This window comes from Dendropsophus ebraccatus, chromosome 7, assembly GCF_027789765.1.
Source record: "Dendropsophus ebraccatus isolate aDenEbr1 chromosome 7, aDenEbr1.pat, whole genome shotgun sequence".
NCBI classification, from domain to species: domain Eukaryota; kingdom Metazoa; phylum Chordata; class Amphibia; order Anura; family Hylidae; genus Dendropsophus; species Dendropsophus ebraccatus.
The window spans coordinates 56,119,821-56,141,813 of NC_091460.1; the positions used below are offsets into that span (position 1 = coordinate 56,119,821).

The 21,993-nt window shown below is 40.6% G+C and overlaps 1 protein-coding gene across 6 annotated transcripts in view; it reads right to left on the reverse strand.

The window, feature by feature from the left end:
* APBB2 (amyloid beta precursor protein binding family B member 2) overlaps positions 1-21,993 on the reverse strand; it is a 237,417-nt gene that overhangs the window by 81,497 nt on the left and 133,927 nt on the right. For 5 of the 6 annotated variants that reach the window (XM_069977565.1, XM_069977564.1, XM_069977563.1 and 2 more), the window contains exon 6: positions 8,181-8,389. In XM_069977565.1, coding sequence (XP_069833666.1) covers positions 8,181-8,389 — 209 coding nt within the window. Of the gene's footprint in view, positions 1-8,180; positions 8,390-20,489; positions 20,659-21,993 lie in introns of those variants that run through there. The other variant, XM_069977566.1, reaches the window with a different exon arrangement.

The window sequence follows — 21,993 nt, forward strand, 5'->3', positions numbered from 1 at the left end:
AGAGGATCCTGACACATTAGCTCCGCTAGATGTAATTGATGATTTTCAGTACACAGTCACATTCCTTTCGTGTTTGACTTTTGCCCTTGACTCTGCGGCTGCTGTCACCTACCTCCCACAGAACATTATAAGCAAGGACCAAACTAATGGCCATGCTGTATGCTTAGAGCTCTTCTGGACAAACACTAAATTCAATTATATTGTCAATGGGGGATGGAAAATTCCTTGCATAGAGCTTGAAACCAAAAGCTACATTACAAAAGCCGATGGTTAAAGTCTCTTTGGGAGCCACAATGGTTAGCTGCAATTCTGGAGCTTCATTCAAGGAAACACAGAAGCACATAAGGCAGCACATTTTTTCAGATGTATGCTCAATCCTTTATTATCCTGGCGCACCTTCACATTGTTGAATATATAGATCTATTGATGCAAATGACACCTATGAGTAGTACCCATAAAACCCCTGGCAATAATTTAGAAATCACAATACTTAGAGGATGTTCCCCTGGACTCCTTACGTCATAGTAAAAACACAACAGATATGAAACTAAGCATAGTTTGTTGACTAGTCAAATATTCTGGCTTCATGAAACATAACTTTAACATAAAATTATTTTTATTAATGGCATACAACTTTCCAGATCAAGTAATAAAAAAAAATATCTCCTTGCAAGTTCCAGTTCTAAAACAAATGTAGATTACTGTGCAGTTAAAAGGAAAAATGCTTATAATATGGATTGTACAAAACTGTTGAAATTGGGTAATTGAAAGAAAATATGGCCACAACAAAACAACTGTCAATTATAATAGTAGGAAAAAAAAACATGGTGTGTGGCAGAAGATGTTGGTTGTTCCCATTCACCTGTGTTTAAAACAAAAGGTATAAACAAAAGCGGGAACAATTATAAAAAGGAATCCATATACTGTACATAGACCATGAAAAATTTATGAGGACTATGTCAAAGCAATATACCTGGGAAGATGGAGACCATTGTCTCAACAGTCAATGCACAGGTAGACACAGAAATATTAACACCGTTCCTAATCCATTGATAGAAAGTAGCTTTGGTGATTTTATTTTTCAGGATAAGGCTATGTTCACACTCTGTAAGAGACCAGCGGTTCCCTGACCCCGGCCGGGTCACGGAAAGGCCGGTCTCTGCACAGATCTTTATGGCCGTAGTGTTCTGATGTGGGCGCATCAGCACGCACCCGCATCAGAACTCCCCATAGGACACAATGAAGCAAGCGGCCGGAGCTGCTCACTTCATTGTGTGAACTGACATGGATTTCTACAGCCGCAATTCAGTGAATTGCGGCCGCAGAAAACTGACATGTCAGTTCTTTGCGGTGCCGCATGGGATCCCTGCCGGAGCGTATACGATGTGTATACGCTCTGGCCGGGATCCCATAGGAAAAAAGGCAGTGTCTCACAGCGCACAAAGTATGGCCGTTGTTGCCGATGGCAACAACGGCTGTACTTTTGCGCTGTGTGAACATAGCCTAATAATGCATCTTGCCACAGCAAAATTCAACTCATATTTATGGTGGAAATATTAAAAATGTACTGCAAAGCTGAAAGTTGGAACCAGTTTTAAATAGTGATAATATAAGTTTACCATTAGTAAAGGCCAGTCATAAAAGCAGAGTGGGTTAACAAAGTACTAAGTAGTATCTTTATTTTTATTTATTTTTTTACTTATTTTTTTCCCTCTACTTAAAGGTAACACAAGTCATGAATTTAAATAACTTCTTTAGGCTATGTTTACACAACGTTTTTTCAGCTTCATTTAAAATGAGGTCCGTTATTTTGAGTCTAAAATAACGTCCGTTATTTAGCAGCATGGCCTCCCCAGAAATGACTGGTGTTTGTACATTATTCTAGTTTGGGGTTACTAATTGAACTTTGGGTGTGTCTTAATTGAAAAGTCCATTGAATTTAATAGTAAAGACAGAGAAAGAACGGTGATTAAAGGGAAACTGTGTGAACTACTAATAAAAAACGTCCGCTGTTTGCAAAAGATGCCCGAAAATAATGATCATGTTCATTGTTTTGACGTCTGCGGCAAAAACGTCCGTTATTCAATGCATTGTGGGCATCGGACACCCGTCTTCTCATTGACTTCAATGCATTGCCATTGCAGTCAGTTAAATTGCAGCAAAAACGGCTGTTTTTTAAAATATGAAAATCGGGCCCCTTTTTCAATATTTTTGACGTTGTGTGAACATAGCCTTACATCGATATGAGGGATGTTTGATAAAGCCAGAATATTCAGCTATTAAATATTATTTTTGAATCATGTCCAAATTACGAAATAGCTGGAATTATGAATCCGCAGGAAGCTATCTGCAAAAATTCCTTAGTCTGCACATACCCTTACAGATCACTTTAAATTATTGTTAAAAATGCAGAACTGAGAAACTTCCATGTGTTCATAATACAGTATATAGTGCTAGTTTGGCTTCTTCTCCACACATGGAGGAGGGGACATGGTCACAACTGTATGTATGCATTGCGAGTGTCAGTGTGTAGTACTGGGTATTAAACACATTAGCTATTGTAGCATCACACCATTATCCTTGTCAGGTCATATATATCCTCCATAGCAGAGATGCCAAAAGAAACTAACTCTGTATATGACTATTATGTCACGCTGTATGGACAATTTGTATACACATGAAAAGTTCCCACCAAGTATGTAAACCGCCTGTAACTAGGGCTTGCTGGGGGGCACAAGCAGACTGGCTTTATTACCAGAGAATTTTGTTATGCCTCATTGAGACAATATTTCAAATTGCCACTGACTAGCAATGTGAGACAGATGTTCACAGCAATGTGACACTGATCATTTTGTCACTGAATTTCCAAGTGAGCAAGCTGATATCCAAGGAGAAGTAATATAGCCAATTATACTGAATGTGACTGTAACAAAGCATCATTCTCTGTAACAAAGGCATAAGTGAGCAAGAAGGGGCGAGCTGAACCGCCGCCACAGATGAAGGAAAGTGACTCACACTGTGGCTTACCGTGCATGCTGGGAGTTTCTCAATGGCTGTAGAGGGTGGCACATTAAAACCACTGCTTTTCCCAGGCTGCTAAATGGCCTTTTGCAAGTCTGTTAGAGGAACAGAGAGTAATGCAATGTGCATTGCACTTGGTGGCACATTGTTATGGAGGCATACATACTGTAGGTAAATGTAGACTGTAAGCTCCAATGGGGAAAAGGACTGATGGGAGTGATGGAAAGTTCTGTATAGCATTGAGGAATATGCTGGTGATATATAAAGGAATTATTATTATTATAGGTAGGGTTTTGGAAGGCCACAATTGTAGCAGTAGCTATTTTATAAACACTGCTAGCTATTTGACTGGAACTGAATTATTTTATGTACACTGGTGAAAATTCTATTTAGCCAAAATGTTCTTCCAAGACACAAGAGGGAATAGCTGCATAATGCTACCATATAGTTGTCTGTTTCTAAGCATTACTATACCATGGAATGCTATGGCAACAAAATCCTCCACTCCCAAACTAGGTTCAACGGGCGCTGGACCAGGTAAAAAAGCAAGGCAAAATAAAGTACTAAAAATGTATTAAAAAGAACAGCACAACGCTTTTTTTTAGGATCGCACCACCCCTTTCTCAAATGTCTTACTTAAGAAATATTTTTATATTTATATGGAATGCTATGGACATCGCTGACGTGGAAGTAAAATGACTTTTACGACGGTCTGACAGTTGGAAAAAATGGTGGCAATTCTTTTTCCCTTTTTGATTTTGGGCCCCTTCATTTGTATTTTGCAACTTGCTTGTAGTTTCACTCTTTCCTTGTGGACGTATCCCTCCCAGTAATGCATGCCGAATATCCCGAATATCCCTCCTTACTTCTATCTCTAGTACTAGGAGAAGGGAGGGGGGAGCAGAGAGATTCAGAACAGCCATGAATAGTGTATTGTCAAATCAGTGTCAGAATATGCAGAACAGCTAGCTATGTAAAGGAGTTGTACAGACTCTACAACAGCAAAATGGTGGGACATTTTTGATAAGGACTAATTAAAAAGTAGCTTAAATTTAAAATAGAATGTAAATAATATAAATAAAATGTATCTGTAGCCCTTTTGAGCATGCTTTGTGTTATTATCTTGGCATTCTGGGTTAAAAACACAACATTGTCTTGAGGTTATAACTAAGTTTAACCATAAGGGGTGGTGTTAAGATGGTACACAGAGGAAAAACAGGAAGCACTGAAAACATATTACAAAACATGCATAATACATAACAGAGAGTTCTATAGTGATTGAAACAAACAGCTTTCAAGGATAGTTTAGTTATATCCAGAGATTTAAAGAAAATATATACACGGGGAAAAGATAGTAAAGGGGAATATCACAGAAAAGCTTAGCTCCTCGGCCTTGGTATAAAGGCTATAATTGGACTTATGACATACAATGTGCAATGTGGTGTCTCCGATGGTGATCTCATAAATAAAACCTCTTATATTATAAATATAAGGTCATGTGTATGGTGCTGTCAAGGGCTATTACATATTTATGTACAGACATTCTCGGGTGTAACAGAGGACCCCTATACACTCTGTAATACAGGAACAGATTGTAATTTCAGCTTCTGTGCACCCTTGTGCTACACTACTAAGAACAAATACATATTTTATAAGGAACTAAATGTTTTACTGAAAAAAAAATGGATGTCTTCAGTATTCTATCTTAAGCTTTGAAATTAATTTATTTTTTCTGTAAAAACTACAGAAGGGAAAACCATATGAGTCATCTGGCCAGTGAGCTCATATTAATGATCTCAATATCACCTCGGACTCGGCATGTTTAATTACAGTGCTCCAATGTATCACTTTAGTCAGGATTTCAGTGTAAGTCCTCATTAATTGTTAATGATGTATTCCAACTGAGGACAAAATCTCCATGTGTTTAATTCTCTTGAACAGACATTATCATATTAATATTGCTTTAATATTAAATGTTTTTCAAAGTTTCAAGAAAAAGAACACAAGGCATGATATCATAGTTTTTCGTGTATGTGTATGATGAGTCTTAGGGTCCAAATACACTTTAGTCAAGAGCCAGCCAAACCCACTGACTTTGGTGCTACCAGCCAACTATCTAAAGCATATGGGGACCTTCTGACTCTTCCCTTAAAGATTATGTTGGGGAAGAAAAGGGTTGGGCAAGTTGGATTTCAATGCCTTCCCCTTATTTATTAAAAGAGAGAAACCGCAACCAAAGCTGTCTGGTGTCAGCTTACCTCTACTCTCTCTGTTCAGAACAAATGAATATTTGGCTAAGCTGAACATTCATGTGTCGGGCGGGATCGAGCAAGATAGCTATTGATGGTAAGGTACACATAAAGGAGAGGTGGTCCGATAGCAATGATCAATACTCCCAGCAAAAAAAGAAAGCCCTAGTGCTTGTCTCCCCTTCTTATCCTTCGACTCTCAACCATGGATACATTTTGCTTCCTCTTGGTGGCTAACAAAGAAGTCTTCAGGTTCACAAGGACTAGACTAACCCCACAGAAGCAGAATGGAGTAGTTTAATTGGGGTATTATAAGGCCCTGTTCAGATGTGCCACGACTTCTGTTGTTCTGCTCCATTGTAAGAGCAGACCAAAGAAATCAAAGTAGTGACGTGACATATGACAACAGCAGCCTGACTCAACATAATTGGCTATAATATTATACATAAGTTTCCACCATGGGGTCCATCATTTTAGCAAACAAACTGCGTTGCATTCTGCATTAGGCTATGTGCACACTATGTATGGGACCGGCCGTCCCGTGACCTGGCCGAGTCACAGAACGTCTGGCCTCTGAAAAGATCATCCCGGTCGGTACTGGATGATCTTTAGGGCCACAGAGTTCTGATGCGGGCACACTATGGAGCGAGCAGCCAGAGCCACACACTTCATAGTGTGCAATGACAAGGTTTTCTACGGCCGCTATTCAATGAATAGCGGCTGCAGAAAACTGACATGCCAGTTGTTTGCGGTGCCGCTAGGGATCCCGGCCGAAGCGTCTACTATGTGTAGACGCTCCGGCCGGGATCCCATAGAAGGCAAGGCAACGTATGTTTTTGTACAAAGTACCGTCGTTGTTGCCGATTGCAACAACGGCCGTACTTTTACGAAAATATACATTGTGTGAACATAGCCTGATGGTGCAGCCACGCCAGAGGGCAAATGTGCTGGGCAGTCTGAATTTTTTTACCTAAGGTAACGTATATTTTCGTAATAATCAAGGCCGTTGTACAACAGACGTGGTTTTGCGAAAATATACGTTGTGTGAACATAGCCTAATTCTGTATGGTAAAATATTGAGCTAATAGGACCTTAAATACAGGCAATGAGAAATGCCATGTTTGCCCTAGTAGTGAAGTGTTATAAAGGTAACAGGTGCCTGTTATCTGCATAGGTTAATTGGTGCAAACTCTCAACATATTGTTTGTAAATTCCGATAATTTCCTCTTTGGTAATGATCTCTGTAAGTGAATGCAGTGATGTATTCTGTTGAAATATTCTATGCTTATTAAAATATTTATCACCTAGGCTCCATTTTTTTCATGCATGACAGAGGACAACTTCAATCCACATTTATTTCAAATATTCAATCTGATGCCTCAAAGCGAATAAAATATTTATGACTCCAAAATTTGCATGTCTGCTTCATACAAGAATAATGTATTGGTGGCTGCACTTAAATATTCACACTCGGGAGGGTATAATATTTATTTCATGTCCTATCACTTTCATGGCTATATACAGACAACTCTGACTATATGAATGAGGAGGAAATGAAAGACAGACACACAGTCAGAGGAAAACCTTATCTAGAGTCAGTACAAGTAAATATTTGATGCACCTTGTTTGTACACTGGAGATATACAGAATCCCTGAAGGGTCCCTGTCAAATTTCATCAGTCTAAATAAGTGTGAAATTAAAGCAATGTTTCGTTTCATCTCACAGTCTTAACAAGACTATACAAGTATATCTTAGTGTCAGTGGTTTGGGGCAGGATTTCGAAAGAGACACCTTTCTTCATACTATGGCTACTAAACCGTACCCAAAAGTAGGCTACACGTCATTACATGGTAGTTCTAATTCAGACTGTGATATAAAAGTTTACCCTGTCACTCCTATACTCCATACAGTACATTACTGTCCATATCAGCCACCAAGGGCAAACATAGCCAAGGGAATAAATTATTTAGCCTTAGATGGGTAGGCAAAGGAAAGCTCTCGGCAATTGTGCAAAGTCTTGGCGGCGGGGGGGGGGGGTGAGGGAGGGGGGTCTATAGGGTTGTCAGGAGGACAGGGGGAAGGTGGGCTAATGTTTTTCCTACTACATATCTACAATATTAAAAGTTCCACCTACCTAATAAATGGTTGGGTCTACCCTGTGGGGGATAAACTTTACCACTTTACCGTGGGCTGTTCACCAGCTTGGCCCCCCACCCCACTGTAACAATGGCAGCACCAGCACAGTGTTACTAGAAACAGGATAAATTTTTTTGCAAGTCATGTCAGAATTGTAGCCAGGAGAAAATACCCCACTAAAAGTCTGTTTGGGTGGCCATGGGCCCCGGGCTACGGCCCAAAACGGACCTATTATAATCTGCTACTGGTCTACCTACAAACTAAATGATTACTAAGTCTACCTCCCTACTAAATGCCTAACATATGGGGTTTCATCTACCTTCTAAATGCAATGGGTCTACCCACCTACCTACAATATAACTAAATTTAAAAAGAGACTACAGCAGTATGGGGGACGAATATTACAGTATGGGGGCACAATATAGAATATGATATAATAGCTTTCAATGACCTTACAGTATGATATGATCAGATACAGTCCTTGGTAGAATTATCAGATTTTTCGTAGAAAGTGATAAAAATATTATTGTAGTGGTTATTATTATTATTTTCATCATTATTATATTATGAAATTTTATATTTTAGAGGTGATACATTGTATATTGTGATATAGAATAAAATAAAACGAACCCACAAGCACAAAGGCCTTAGTTCAAATTTGAACTGCCGACAATCTAAATATTCACCACTAACCATTGGTCTCCACTCCAATAACTAAAAATTGGGTTACTATGCATCCATAGAGAGTTCATGTAAAATATTCTGGGTTTTACCTCATTCTCCGGAGTAGGTGATGATGTAACAGAGCTAAGAGATCCCTTTCGTGACCCTGGAAGATCAGTTGGTGCAGATACGGGGCGTTCCCACTGGGTTGCTCCAGTTGGAATGTGCCAGTAGTAGATTCCCGCAATATCATTAATTTTCTTCCAACCTGGTGGTAGATCTGGATCTGTCTGAAATGAATGGTCGCTCCATATATCAGCTATGAAAAAAAATATATAGAATTATTTAAAACAGCTAGCAGATTATGTTCACAATAACATGACCTTGATCAAATGGGCCATTGCCTGAGCCCCCAGAGCAATCATTCTAACAATATGCAAATCATTCTAACAATATGCAAATAGGAAGCATGTTAGACACCACTGTTTGTTCCACCAGTCAATATAAAGTATATAGGTAAAGACAGACAATGGCTTATAAAATGAAAATATACAGAATACTAATAGCCCAAACGTATTTAGTCATACCTCGAAATACCTTGAGACAATACTACCCGCCAGCTCAGTAATGAGTTTTGTGATGATGAAGAGGGATGGACAGTATCCTACTTCTAAAGTACTTAGGTATGCAGCTAACTGGCAGATGAACAATACTTACAGTAAATAACAATAAAACAGCAATAAAAGGTGGAAGGGAAGGAACAGCACAGATATTGGTCGATATTAGCTACCTGCTATTGTTAAAAATTTGGCACAAACAAGACTGCATATTATATCAAGTAGAAAGAAAGAAAATATGTAGTACGTACATATACAAATATCGAAAAAGATTGGAAATATTACACAGAATAAAAAGAAAACAAGGAGAAAATAGATACACAAAAAAGAGAGCTATATAACATGGTAAAAGAGGAAAAAGGGAACTTAAAGGGAAACTGACAGCATGGATATGCATATATCCGCGCTGCCAGTGTCCCCTTGCCAATCACAGGAACAGTGTGTTGCTCTATGATCCAGCGAGTTCAAGAAAAACTATCTTTATCTCCAGGCTGACAGTGTCACTGAAGATACAGTGGTGGCCAGAGGGTGTACAGACCGGGTGCAGACAGTGTCACAGACACACCTTTGTGACATTGTCAACCCAAGGATAAAGAATGTTTTTAGGAACACGTACACACTGCTGGTGTGATCAGCAAGAGGAAACTGGCAGCACGGATATATGCGTATGCGAGCTGTCAGTTTCCATTAAAAGTCTTGTAAGAAGAAAAGATGGAAAGACTTGCTGCAACCAAGAGAGAAAAGGAGGGAGCACTGCAAGTAAAGAGAAGGTCCTGATGAAAAAGTGGGCAGGCATTCTGTGACTAAGGAGTAATAGAGGACCCTGCTGTGGCTAAAGGAAGAAAAAAGAGAAGACTACTGTGACTACTGAGAAGAAAGGGCACTGCTATGACTAGTATGGAATGGGTAGACCTGCCTTAAACACTGGAAGAAAGCTACTGCTGTAACTACTACAGGAAGAAAAAAACTTTGCTAAAGTAAAACTAAAGTATCCTGAAAACACAATTTCACAATATTCTGTTCTATATATTAAAGGGGTACTCTGGAGGAAAAAGAATAGTTGTTATATCAACTAGTTCCGGAAAGCTATACAGATTTGTTAATTACGTCTCAGCTGCTGTATGTCCTACAGGAAGTGGAGTATTCTTTCCAGTCTGACACAGTGCTCTCTGCTGCCACCTCTGTCCATGTTAGGATCTGTCCAAAGCAGGAAAGGTTTGCTATGGAGATTTCTTACTGCTATCAACAGATCCTGACAGGGATAGACTGCTGTGACTACTGAGGAAAATGGGAACTGCTGTGACTACTGAGGGAAAAGGGGAACTGCTGTGACTACTGAGGGAAAAGGGGAACTGCTGTGACTACTGAGGGGAAAAGGGCACTGCTGCAACTACTGGGGGAAAAGGGGGCACTGCTGTGACTACTGGGGGGAAAAGGAAACTGCTGTGACTACTGAGGGGAAAAAGGGCACTGCTGCAACTACTGGGGGAAAAGGGGGCACTGCTGTGACTACTGAGGGGAAAAAGGTGACTGCTGTGACTACTGAGGGAAAAAGGGCACTGCTGCAACTACTGGGGGGGGCACTGCTGTGACTACTGAGTGAAAAAGGGCACTGCTGCGACTACTGGGGGGAAAGGCGGCACTGCTGTGACTACTGAGGGGAAAAGGGGGCACTGCTGTGACTACTGAGGGGAAAAAGGGGCACTGCTGCAACTACTGGGGGAAAAGGGGAACTGCTGTGACTACTGAGGGGAAAAAGGTGACTGTTGTGACTACTGAGAAAAAAAGGGCACTGCTGCAACTACTGGGGGAAAAGGGGGCACTACTGTGACTACTGAGGGAAAAAAGTGGACCGCTGTTACTACTCAGGGGAAAAAGGGAACTGCTGTGACTACTGAGGGGAAAAAGGAAATTTATGTGACTACTGAGGGAAAAAGGAACTGCTGCAACTACTGAGGACAAAGGAGGCACTGCTGTGACTACTGAGGAAAAAAGGGGGCTGCTGTGACTACTGAGGGGAAAAGGGGAACTGCTGTGACTACTGAGAGAAAAGGAGGTCTGCTTTTACTACTGAGGGAAAAGAGGGACTGCTGTGACTACTAGGGGAAAAAGAGGACTGTGACTACTGAGGGGTGGATAGGGGCACTGCCATGACTACTGAGGGGGGAATAGGGACACTGCCATGACTACTGAGAGGGGAATATGGGGCACTGCTGTGACTACTGAGGGGGATAAATTGGGCATTGCTGTGACTACCGAGGGGGGGGGGAATGGGGCACTGCTGTGACTACTTAGGGGAGAAGGCAGTGCTGTTACTGGTTCATAATTCTAACTTCGGTACATAGAAGAAAAGGCCTAAGATGTCATATTCCTATAGATTCCTGATGGAACTGATCTTGAACATAAAATGGCAGCATTTCAATGTAAGGCTCTCAGGCATCTACTGTCAGAAGTAAAAATATTGGCAACAGTTCATAGAAGACAGAAATATTTTTTTAGACTGTTTAATATTTATATACAAGTAAAAAGTTTTAGTATTTTGTGTATTGGGTTGCCGTATCTTATATTTTGATATAGGAATGATTGATGGTTAGTTCTAATTGATAGCTGGGATCCTAGACAGAAAAGACATTTGACGTGAACACCCTAACATTGTCCACTGCAATATCAAAGCTTTCCCCTTGAGCTGTCATCCTGCTGAGCTGGATATGATGTATGTCAGCAATGTAATGCATTCAGCCCTGCACCCCGCACAGTTCACACTCGTAGCCTGACAATATAATAAGCACATGCTGCAATTAAACAAGATTTTAGATTGTACAATAAGGCCTGAAGAATTAATCACTGTTTTCTTCTTCATCTATTCATTCCCATTCAGTGCAGAAAATGAAGCAGGATTAAAAAGACTAAAACACTGCCATTGTAATCTAAATTATCACCTAATCTTGGCTGCAGAGGAAGAGACATCCAGACATGTTCAATCTGAGCCTGATGAGCACCGGCAATAAGAATACAGAACAACCTTGCCTTTCAGGACTGATGAATGATTCATTAGAAAATTCCATTTTAACATTCACAGTTAGTCCAGGATCTACCTATTAAATTCCAAATCAGCATATCTTCTAATCAATGTCTTTTCAACATCCAAAGGACTTTACTCACTGTACTTTGAAGTCTCCTATTTCCCGCTGAGAAGGAGATCAACTGAATTTAGTAACAATGGGGGCAAAACTTCCTAGATGAAATATCTTCCCATCCTGTGAAGCAATGACCCGGTACTAAACACTCAAGAAGGTTGAGGTCCACACAAACAAATCAAAGGAAAATCATATTACATACTATACAGGTTCTACCAGAAGAATACACAGATATATACCACCAATAAAGCAGCGGCCTAAACGTGTTATTTGGTTTCCGCTAGTTTTACCTACTGTAGTTTACCTTTTCATGTTTTTTTGTTCCCACACTGTCTTTTTTGCCTTTTTTAAAGGCCAAATAACAGCCGTTATTTCATAATATGACTGCATGTCACTCTGAGCAGGTGGGCAGGCCCTTAGGGCTGTGTTCACACATGCATTCACATTGCACATTTAATTGCAGTAATTGATCATTTTAATGCAGTACTGCATCATTTCATCATTTCTGCTTCACTTCATTGCAGTAATTAATCATTTAATTGCTGTCCAGCTGCCCTTCATTGCGTTAAGTGCCCATTCACACTACCGATTGGCAGCAAAATTCGGAACCACCACCCACGGACTCTGTGCGGAATCCTGTCTGCTGTCTCTTTCAATAAGAGGCCTTGCGTGCCTCCGTTCTCTGCACCTCTCCACACAAAGAATTGACATGTCAATTCTTTGAGCAGAGAGACACGGAGAGCAGAGGCACACAAGGCCTCCCATTTAAAGAGACAGCAGACAGGATTTGGCGCAGAGTCTGCGGGCGGGGGTTTTGAGTTAAATTTCGGTGCTGATTCCATAGTGTGAAAGGGCCCTTAACACAATGAAGCCCCAATGTGTGTATTTGTTGCAGGGTAATGATAGTGTCAGGGATTTGATCAAATCCCGGGAATTGATTAAATGACTGCACCGTTACATAATTTTTTTGAATAAAGTCAGGGATTTTACCCCTTTATGGTGCGTTCACACCTACAGGATCTGCAGCTGATTTTCTGCAGCAGATTTCATTTAAATAACTGAACACAGCATCAGATCTGCTGCAGATCCTGTAGGTGTGAACGCACCCTTAAGGGAAATGTTTATTTACTAAGTAATACGACAGTAGTCGTTGAAACGCGAATTATTTATTCCAAACTAATTAACAAAGGAAATAGGTAGTTTAAGCTGATATTTTTGCCAAATGCCATTAATAAATAATCACTCATTTCAATCATTCATTCATTTTTTTTTTCATTAAAACACGTTGATTTGTGCTATCACAAGTTCCAGAGTACCTCACTTTTTTACAGGCACATTTTTTCTTTCGTTTCACATTGCATTTTGGACTGTTCACAGGAACACTTCTCCAGATAAGGAGAATTTTCCTGAAATCTCAGGCAGACTTAGGTCGGTCCGGGGAACTGTTTCGGTAAATGTTGTAGAAGCTACTTGAAGAGCGTTTCTAGGTAGCCAATCTTTTATAATTCTGACCGAGGTACTGATTTGGTATAATTTTATTTATTTATTTTTACATCTTATACGATCCCCACAATTGTACTTCCATCTCATGGGCCTCTATCAACCTTCGGTACACACACCAAAACTGTGGACAGCCGCTTCCCCTTCTGACGCGAGTAACGCTACAGACAATTGGCCCAATAGGGTAATTTGACCAAATCCCTGGATTCTATCATTTCCCTGCAACATATACACCCTGAATCAGTTAGTTCACCCAGCATATGTATGGCTGCTGACCATTTAGCATTTATATTTACTGGGCCACTCTGTACAGAGCAGAGGGACAACTGACACCACTTCCTACATTTGGTCTCTTTTTTTACTCTTACTAAAGACCTATTGGTCTTAGTGATAAAGCCTCAACTGTAGTTATTCAGTAAGTGAGACACCTAGTGGCTGATTTTATAGCATACAAAAAAACAGGCAAAAAATTAAATGAAGTAAACTGCAAAAAGGTAGCTTATCACCTCCCCTGTTGATTTAATATTAGTTATTGTTAAAAAAAAAAAATCCCTGTTTAAAGGGGTTATCCAGCGCTACAAAAACATTGCTACTTTTCCCCATCTCTTGTCTCCAGTTCAGGTGTGGTTTGCAATTAAGCTCCATTTACTTCAATGGAACTGAGTTTGAAACCCCCACCCAAACTGGAGACAATAGAGGGGGAAAAGTAGCCATGTTTTTGCAGCGCTGGATAACCCCTTTAAGTAATAAATATGACAAGATTAAACTGTGAGAAACATCAGCAACTACAAGATACAGATACATGGGACTAATCAATAATGAACCAGGAACCAACAGGAACGACTAGGAACAAAATTGTAAAAAAAAGCTACTGAAATTCCAAGGACGACTAGGGAAGATTTGGATAGCTAAAAGAACATTCTATAGGGCTACCTGATGAATCTCCCCCAATGGGTTTAAATGCACTTAGGATATGCTATAATCCGGATCACACAGCAAAAGTCAGGGATAAGAAGAAATAGCAAGAAGATCCCTGTTATTTGTAATTCTTCTCCAGTATTATACCAAACAAAAAGTGAATAAATCTCTCTCTCCCTGGTAGCTTGGGCCAGAGGTGCATGTACTCCAGTAACAAACCAATATGTTAGGTGGTCCTATAAAACCAAGCTAAGGGTCTGCATATTGACATAGGGAAATTAGCCTGAGCCCTTTATTTTGGGTCCATTCTCTGCACAGTGTTACAGAATAAATAAAGGATAGTAAATAGAGACCTAAAACCTATGATAATACAGCATAGCTATGGCTTTGAACCAGAAGTCATGAACACTACACAATACAGACAGTGATATCATCACTCTAGTCTTTAGTAAACAGTGATCAGTATAGTATTCCAGCTATCAGCTGTCTGTCAGAGCTGTCTGAGAGTATTCGCAGGACATTGCTATTTATAACCTGGAATTATTGGCCTATTATTTAGAAGACCGGATCACCATAGCATCTGAGACTGTGTTTACATGACTTCACCACAAACCACAGAGGCACAAATGGCACCAAGCAAGTGGCCTGTCAGATGCTCATTATGCTGCTGATTTACATGTAAATGACTGTGGACTGACAGCTTTCAATCCAGCATTCATATTCATCATTGTTTTGGGAGGTTTTGTTACTTGGAAGGCAGTGAGACTTATTTATGAATGTTTTCCACAAATTTTTTTTTTTTGCAGTTTATGCTTGCGTCATCATTTTTGTACTTGGAGGGGCCATGGCAGATTTGTTGCAAACTTACAGTAAGCCTTAGGGGCTGCATCCATCTTCTCCAAGCTGAGGGATTCAAATACCAAGCGATCAAGTTGACATGAACCTAAACTTACTGTATGTTCACTCATCTCTAGCTAAATACAGCATCTACATAAAAATATTTTTGTAAGAAATTGGGCAAGTACACTCCACTCCAAGTTCGTTGTTGCGTGTCCTTTCACTTGTTGTGCATCCTTTTAAAAATTCACACAATTGATTATGTTGCATGCATAATTTAAATTAAACATAAAAACCCCACAATAAAATCGGATTAAGAAAAACTGCACCAAATTTGTGCAAATGATAAACCCACCCAAGAAAGGGTCCGTATCATATACATTTACTATATTAGATGCAGAAAACATTACTAGTATAACATGAACATGCTTGTCATATGACTTTACTGCTGTCATTGGGACCTTAAAAAAAATGTAATTTATGGAATTTTGCATTTGCAAGAATTTTGGATTTTGCATTTGCAAGAATATAGAAACATTAGTTTAAGTTAGAGTCTAAAATAACGGACATGATTTAGCAGCCTGGCCTCCACTTAGTGCAATGACTGGTGTTTGTACATTATTCTAGTTTGGAGTTACTTATTGGCCTTTGGGTGTGGCTTAATTGAAAAGTCCATTGAATTTAAAAGTAAAAACGGAGAAAGAATGGTAACAAAAGAAAAACTGTGTGTAAACAAGTAATAAAAAATGTCCGCTGTTTACAAAAGACGCCCGAAAATAATGATCATGTTCATTATTTTGACGTCCACGGTAAAAACGTCCGTTATTCAATACATTGTGTGCATTGGACGTCCAACACATTGACTTCAATGTGTTGCCATTGCAGTCAGTTAAATAGGAGCAAAAACTGACGTTTTTTTAAATAGCAAAATCGGCCGCCTTTTCTCTATTTTTGACGTTGTGTGAACATAGCCTAATGCAGTCTTTTTCTTTTATCGTGTAGCTTTGCATTTTAGTTATAACTGGAAAAGGCTCACATTTCAACATTCATTCATTCGGTTTGTACATATAAAACCACATGTTAACCTGCCATCTATAGCAGGAACACAATTATAAATCTCAGATAGTACAAGGGTATGGTATGGTGCATGGAGACAATGTGTAACCATTCCAAGAAAGACAGCTAGTTAACCTGAGTCCAGGCCCATTAGTTGTGCTCTCTAGAAATTCTGCCGGCTTACAATATGCCTATTCATGGCTGATTCTGGATCGCTCCAGAGATCTCTGGCTGGGGGACATCTGCAGATGCTTTCTAATTAAATACCCAATTTCTCTGAAATCAATCTAGCTGTGCTGAAGGTATAGCAGTAAAAGATATGATTGTGGGCACTGAGCTGAGAATAATCTAATAGAACTAAATGGAACCAGGAAAGAAAATGAAAAACGTCCCACACCTTGATTTGTGGCAAACCTGTCTCGTAGGCAGTGAGTAATAGTGCTTTTTAATATATTTAATGTTTTAGTAGACCACTGTGAAAATCCCTGGAGGGAAACTTTTTTTTGCATTTATTTGATTGTCTGTACAGTAAGGTCTACAGGGAGAAAAAGGATATTGGCTATTGCTGGAAATCGTAAAAAAAAAACACAATTTAGGCTTTACTTTAAAGCAAATGTACCATAAGGTACATCGCTGCAGATGGCATGGTCCTTTTTCTGAAATGCCGCTCGGTTCTCGTGCTCGGTGGCAGTCTTTTCCTGAGCATCAGCCCACCCCAGAGCACTGGAGGCAGGCCCATCGGCCCCCAGTGTAACAAAACCCCCTCCCCTCTGTGACACTGCTATACACATATATATATATATATATATATATATATATATATATATATATATATATATAAATGGAGCCCCATCGCAGAGGGGAGGGGATATCGGCCACAGTGCTCCTGTGCAGGGGGCGGTGAGCCTGCCCCCAGTGCTCCAGGGCAGGTTGCTTAGACCGTCCCAGAGCGCAGGAACCGAGGCAGCATTTAAGAAAAAGGACCATGAAACTGGCATCCCTGCATCGTCGCTGATTTATTAAGATAAACAAAAGCAGCGATGTACCTGATGGTACATTTGCTTTAAGTCTATGTTCACACCTGTAAACTGCTTCTTCTCTGGTATACGTTGAAATATAGTGAAACCTTGGATTATAAGCATAATTCCTTCCAGGATGTGCTTGTAATCCAAATCACTCATATATCAAAACAAAATTTCCCATGAGAAATAGCTAAAATGCAGACGATTTGTTCCAACTCAAAAAATATATAAGGGAAGGTGTTCTGTATAAATAAAGAACGCTGTACCAGTAAAGAAGGGGTTAATCAGTAGGCTGGTGGCTGCAAACCTGCTGGTGCTGGTACCTGCTGCTACTAGTGCCAGCTGCCTGGAACAGCTATCATTGAAGGGGTTAATTTGGTGGTCATACAGACGCACTGCCTCCACATAAATCCTGTGTACACTGGTGTGCACATGGAGGGAAACCTGAGCCAGCTCTGAGCCTTATCATTTTCTCCAAGGAAAAGTTAGGAATTTAGCGGACCCAGAGACCATGCCCCCCATTCCGTGCCCTCCCCGCCTTTGGCGCAACGGGCGTAAAATGGCCCAATGCAAATATTTGCAAAACAGGCCTTAGTTTTGGTTGAAAAAAATGAAAACTTCTGTGTGTGATAGCAGCCTAATGCTTAAGTTTTAGAATCCCAGAAGCATGCCATGCGTGCCATGGTATGATGCTTCAGTATGGCACTGCATTATAAACAGGGCCGATTCAAGGGTTTCTGCCACCTGAGGCAAACCTCAGACGGATGCCCCATCGCAAAACCTAGACCTACCCCTCCCCCCCCCCGCGACTAGATAACTGCCCGATCATCACTAAGCCTCCCCCATGCGACCAGCAGTAGCAGTGGTGCTACTCATAATAACCCCCCAGCGCCGCATGCAGTTCATAATCACCCCCTCCCCAGAGCGGCATGCAGTTCATAATAACCCCCAGCATGGTATGCAGTTCATAATCACCCCCCAGCACGGCATGCAGTTCATAATCACCCCCCTGCGCAGCATGCAGTTCATGATCACCCCCCGGCGCGACCCCCATGAGTGGAGACACGGCGGGTGAGGACACCAGCTGGGTAAGGCTGCAAGGATCAAGCCCAGCGGGACGTGGTGACGGCAGTGCGCGTGAGCGGCAGGACGGCAAGGATAGAGGTGAGCGGCTGCGGAGCGGTGCCCAGGCTGCTGCCATTTTTGTTAGGTTAAACTTAACAAAAATAACAGCAGCGGGTAAGATTATGCCACCCCATCCAGGACAGCAAAATCTGCAGTTTGAGGCGGAATGCTCATTTCGCCTCATGACAGAAGCGGCCCTGATTATGAAGATATCCTCGCCTAGTAACAACTTCTCCGAAGTAAGAATCCCAAGGCCTTTACTTTATTATATAACTTATCTTATATTATATAAGCTTATCAACCAAAAAAGACCTATTCAGGGTATCACAGACAGTAATGGCATTCATAACTCATTTTACAGGTCTCAAGGAAAGTAGTGAAAAGCGCAAATAAATAATGTCTTAATTGTAGTTCTGCTGAAGGCTGGCACCATTTTATGCGATTCCACATCTCCTCGGCCCAAGGGATTTGTTAGTTGAAGTAGTGAATTTGTGGAGCGCACATGTGTTTTGTGAGCAGAAGTAAACTTCATGTTTTTACCGCAAGGTGAAGCTACAGAATGTTGACATTCGTATATCTCTCACATGACCGCACACCCATGAGGTGAGTCAAAGTAGGGCAAGACAAATTAATCAAAAATTGCAGAATACCACAAAATTTAACGTGTCACTGTCTTTATAACTTTCAAAATCTAAATAAACAGTAGATATGATATGAAGCAAGTTTGCAATTTATTCATTATTTTTTTTTTAGTTATCATGGAAAACACAGCACTTCAAGTTTCCTGAATTTTTTAAATTTAAAAACAGGAAACTGTCAGAAAACAGGAAGTCCTGTGTTTCCCAGGCCATCTGAGCGCTCATAGGGAGAAGGCAGTCATGTGATTTATGGACACATTGAGCCGTGACTCTCTGTACTGGCCGGGATTCCTGTGTTTAGTGTTTTTTTTTTCAACCAGCACAAGTCAGAAACTCTGCATTCAGGAGACTGGACCTGGATTTCTGGTAAGTTCAGCTTTGTTTTACACCATGATAACATTAAAAAAAATAATGAATGTATATTGCAAACTTGCTTTATTTGACATCTAATTAAAAGAAGGGGTCCTCCATGCAAGATCTATTAGTCAGAGTAAAGAGTGGGTACAAAGAGCATCTGTTGCTCTGGAGAACTGGTCCTGCATTACACAGGCATACTACTAATTTGAATGTGCAGTGAGGCAAATAAAAAAGCTACCTAACTCTTAGTTTTCACTTAGACTAGACAAGGTGTGTAAAATGTTAACAGTGGCTAAGACTGTTTGACCTCATTTCAATCAGAAACCTGCGCCAAACTTTTGGCACATTATGTCACACGCCTCCTTTCAGTAAGCCCCACCCCCTTGTCAAGTATTAAACATCTTTGGGGGTAGTTTAATTTGAAAATATGGGTAATAACATGTGCACCAGTTTCCTGGCATAAATGATGCCAAAATTCTGGTGCATACATTTTTACTTCTCTCACTTCTCTCCCTGTGTAATACATCTTTTTTTTCCTGTGGTGGCCCTTTAAATACTGTGGTAATTTAAAAACTTAATGCTAGGTTTACACACAATCTTTATAGCTGACTGGTAGGGCACCCAGCTTATTGTTATAGAAGCTCTTTTTTTTTTTTTTTTTTTGTAAATGTCCAAGGCAGAAAACACCTTTGAGTGGCAATTCACCAGCATCCTCAAGGTCCATCAATGCAGATCTGAAAACATGATCCTAATAAAGGTTTGAAAGGTTCGACAACTACTGAGGGTTTACTAATATTAATATTAAATAGTATTAATAATAAAAATCATGCATTAGTTAATGAGATCATAAGATATACATAATATACCCAGCTTCTCATGTCGGTGTATAGATCACAGTATACAGAGGGCTCCAGGCCGCAGTCCCGTGTATACTGGAACAGACGTAGCAAGCACTGAGCGCTGTTTATCTGCATTGTATACTGAAACCCTGAGAAGCTTATCAGGTACATATACGCACTCTGCATCCCAACAATACATGCCACATCGTCAAAGCACATTGTATCCATCACGTGTCTCAGTCTTCAAAGGTTTTATCATAATACTTTTACGGGGAATTGGATTGGTGCGAGTCTTTTGGGATGAACGGGAAAAATACAACAAAACAACAATGACCACTCTACATAATAAGTGTAGAAAAAGAGCATCACCTACCCTCGTAATTAACAATCACGATGGTCAGCATACATTCTCTCCCCAACATCCTGGCACAGAGGAGGCATACGGCTACCTCACAAACACAGAGAAAACACTCTACTAATGTCTATTTTTGGTAACACGGCTCATCACAGAGAGAGAAATAAACAGCAGGAGAGCTGGAAATTTGGAATGCTTCGTCTTCTCGGCATGAGAGGTTGTCATGGCAACAAAAAGCGCATCTCTCATGCAGTAAGTGAGAACGCATCACGTGCTGAGCGAGAAAATACACAGTCATAGTCTTCACTTCAGCAGATATCTATCCACCATGAGTGCGGAAAACCCAGATATGTCGCCTTCTGGGTGCAGTATATATTACTAGAGGGAGTAGGGTGTTCCTCTGCTGTGCCTGTATGCTGCATGAATATAACAAGACGGCACCTACGGCAGTCCCCCCTTTCCTGGGTCCAGTAGCTCCCCAAAGTAGTGCAGAAATGCAATGCAAGAACAAATATAGGAAAGCATGCATCAATGCCTGAATGTAACAAACAACAAGAGCAGCAACTCACAGATGGATGACAGAAACTGATGATTATAAAATGTATGATGGCACAAATGATTGATGAAGATGGGAGTCAGGAACTGAAGCGGATGTGATGACTGGAAAATTGACCCTAACTAGCTTTTCCTGAAATTTTCCCTAGATTTATCCATAAATACTGATCATCATGGTCCCTGACAATATCCCTAATAAAAAAAAACTAGTCTGAATAACTGACTGTAGCACAAACAATAGGAGGGATGAGGAAAGAGGGACAAAAGTCTGAGCAGAAACCAAACAAAAAGGAGTTAAAGCGACTCTGTACCCACAATCTAACCCCCACAAACCACTTGTACCTTCGGATAGCTGCTTTTAATCCAAGATCTGTCCTGGGGTCCATTCGGCAGGTGATGCAGTAATTGTCCTAAAAACAACTTTTAAACTTGCAGCACTGTGCCAAACTGCCATGGCCTAGAGTGTCTGTGCCCTAACTTTGCATCCCCCTCTGTCCCTCCTCTCCACCCTTCTCATCATTAGAAATGTCACTGGCAAGATTTTTTATATTTCTCTGCAGTGAACGCTGCACAAGTGCCTTAATGATCCAGCCCATGTGCCGTGTTCTCACAGCTGATAATTAGGAGAATACCTTCCTTGAGCATTCCTAATGATGAGGAGGGTGGGGAGGAGGGATGTAGAGGGTGTGCCAGCCTAATGCATAGTCACTCTAGGCCACGCCAGTTTGGCACAGGACTGCAAGTTTAAAAGTTGTTTTTTAGGACAATAACTGCATCACCTGCCGAACGGACCTCAGGACAGATCTTGGATTAAAAGCAGCTATCTGAAGGTACAAGCGGTTTGGAGTGGGCAGATTTACTTTAAAGGAGTTAAAGCTATAGACTTAAATACATATGGTGTGAACCAAACTGGGCACATCCTTTTTAACTTTCTAAGCCCAAACCATGACTAATTTTTATTATTGGG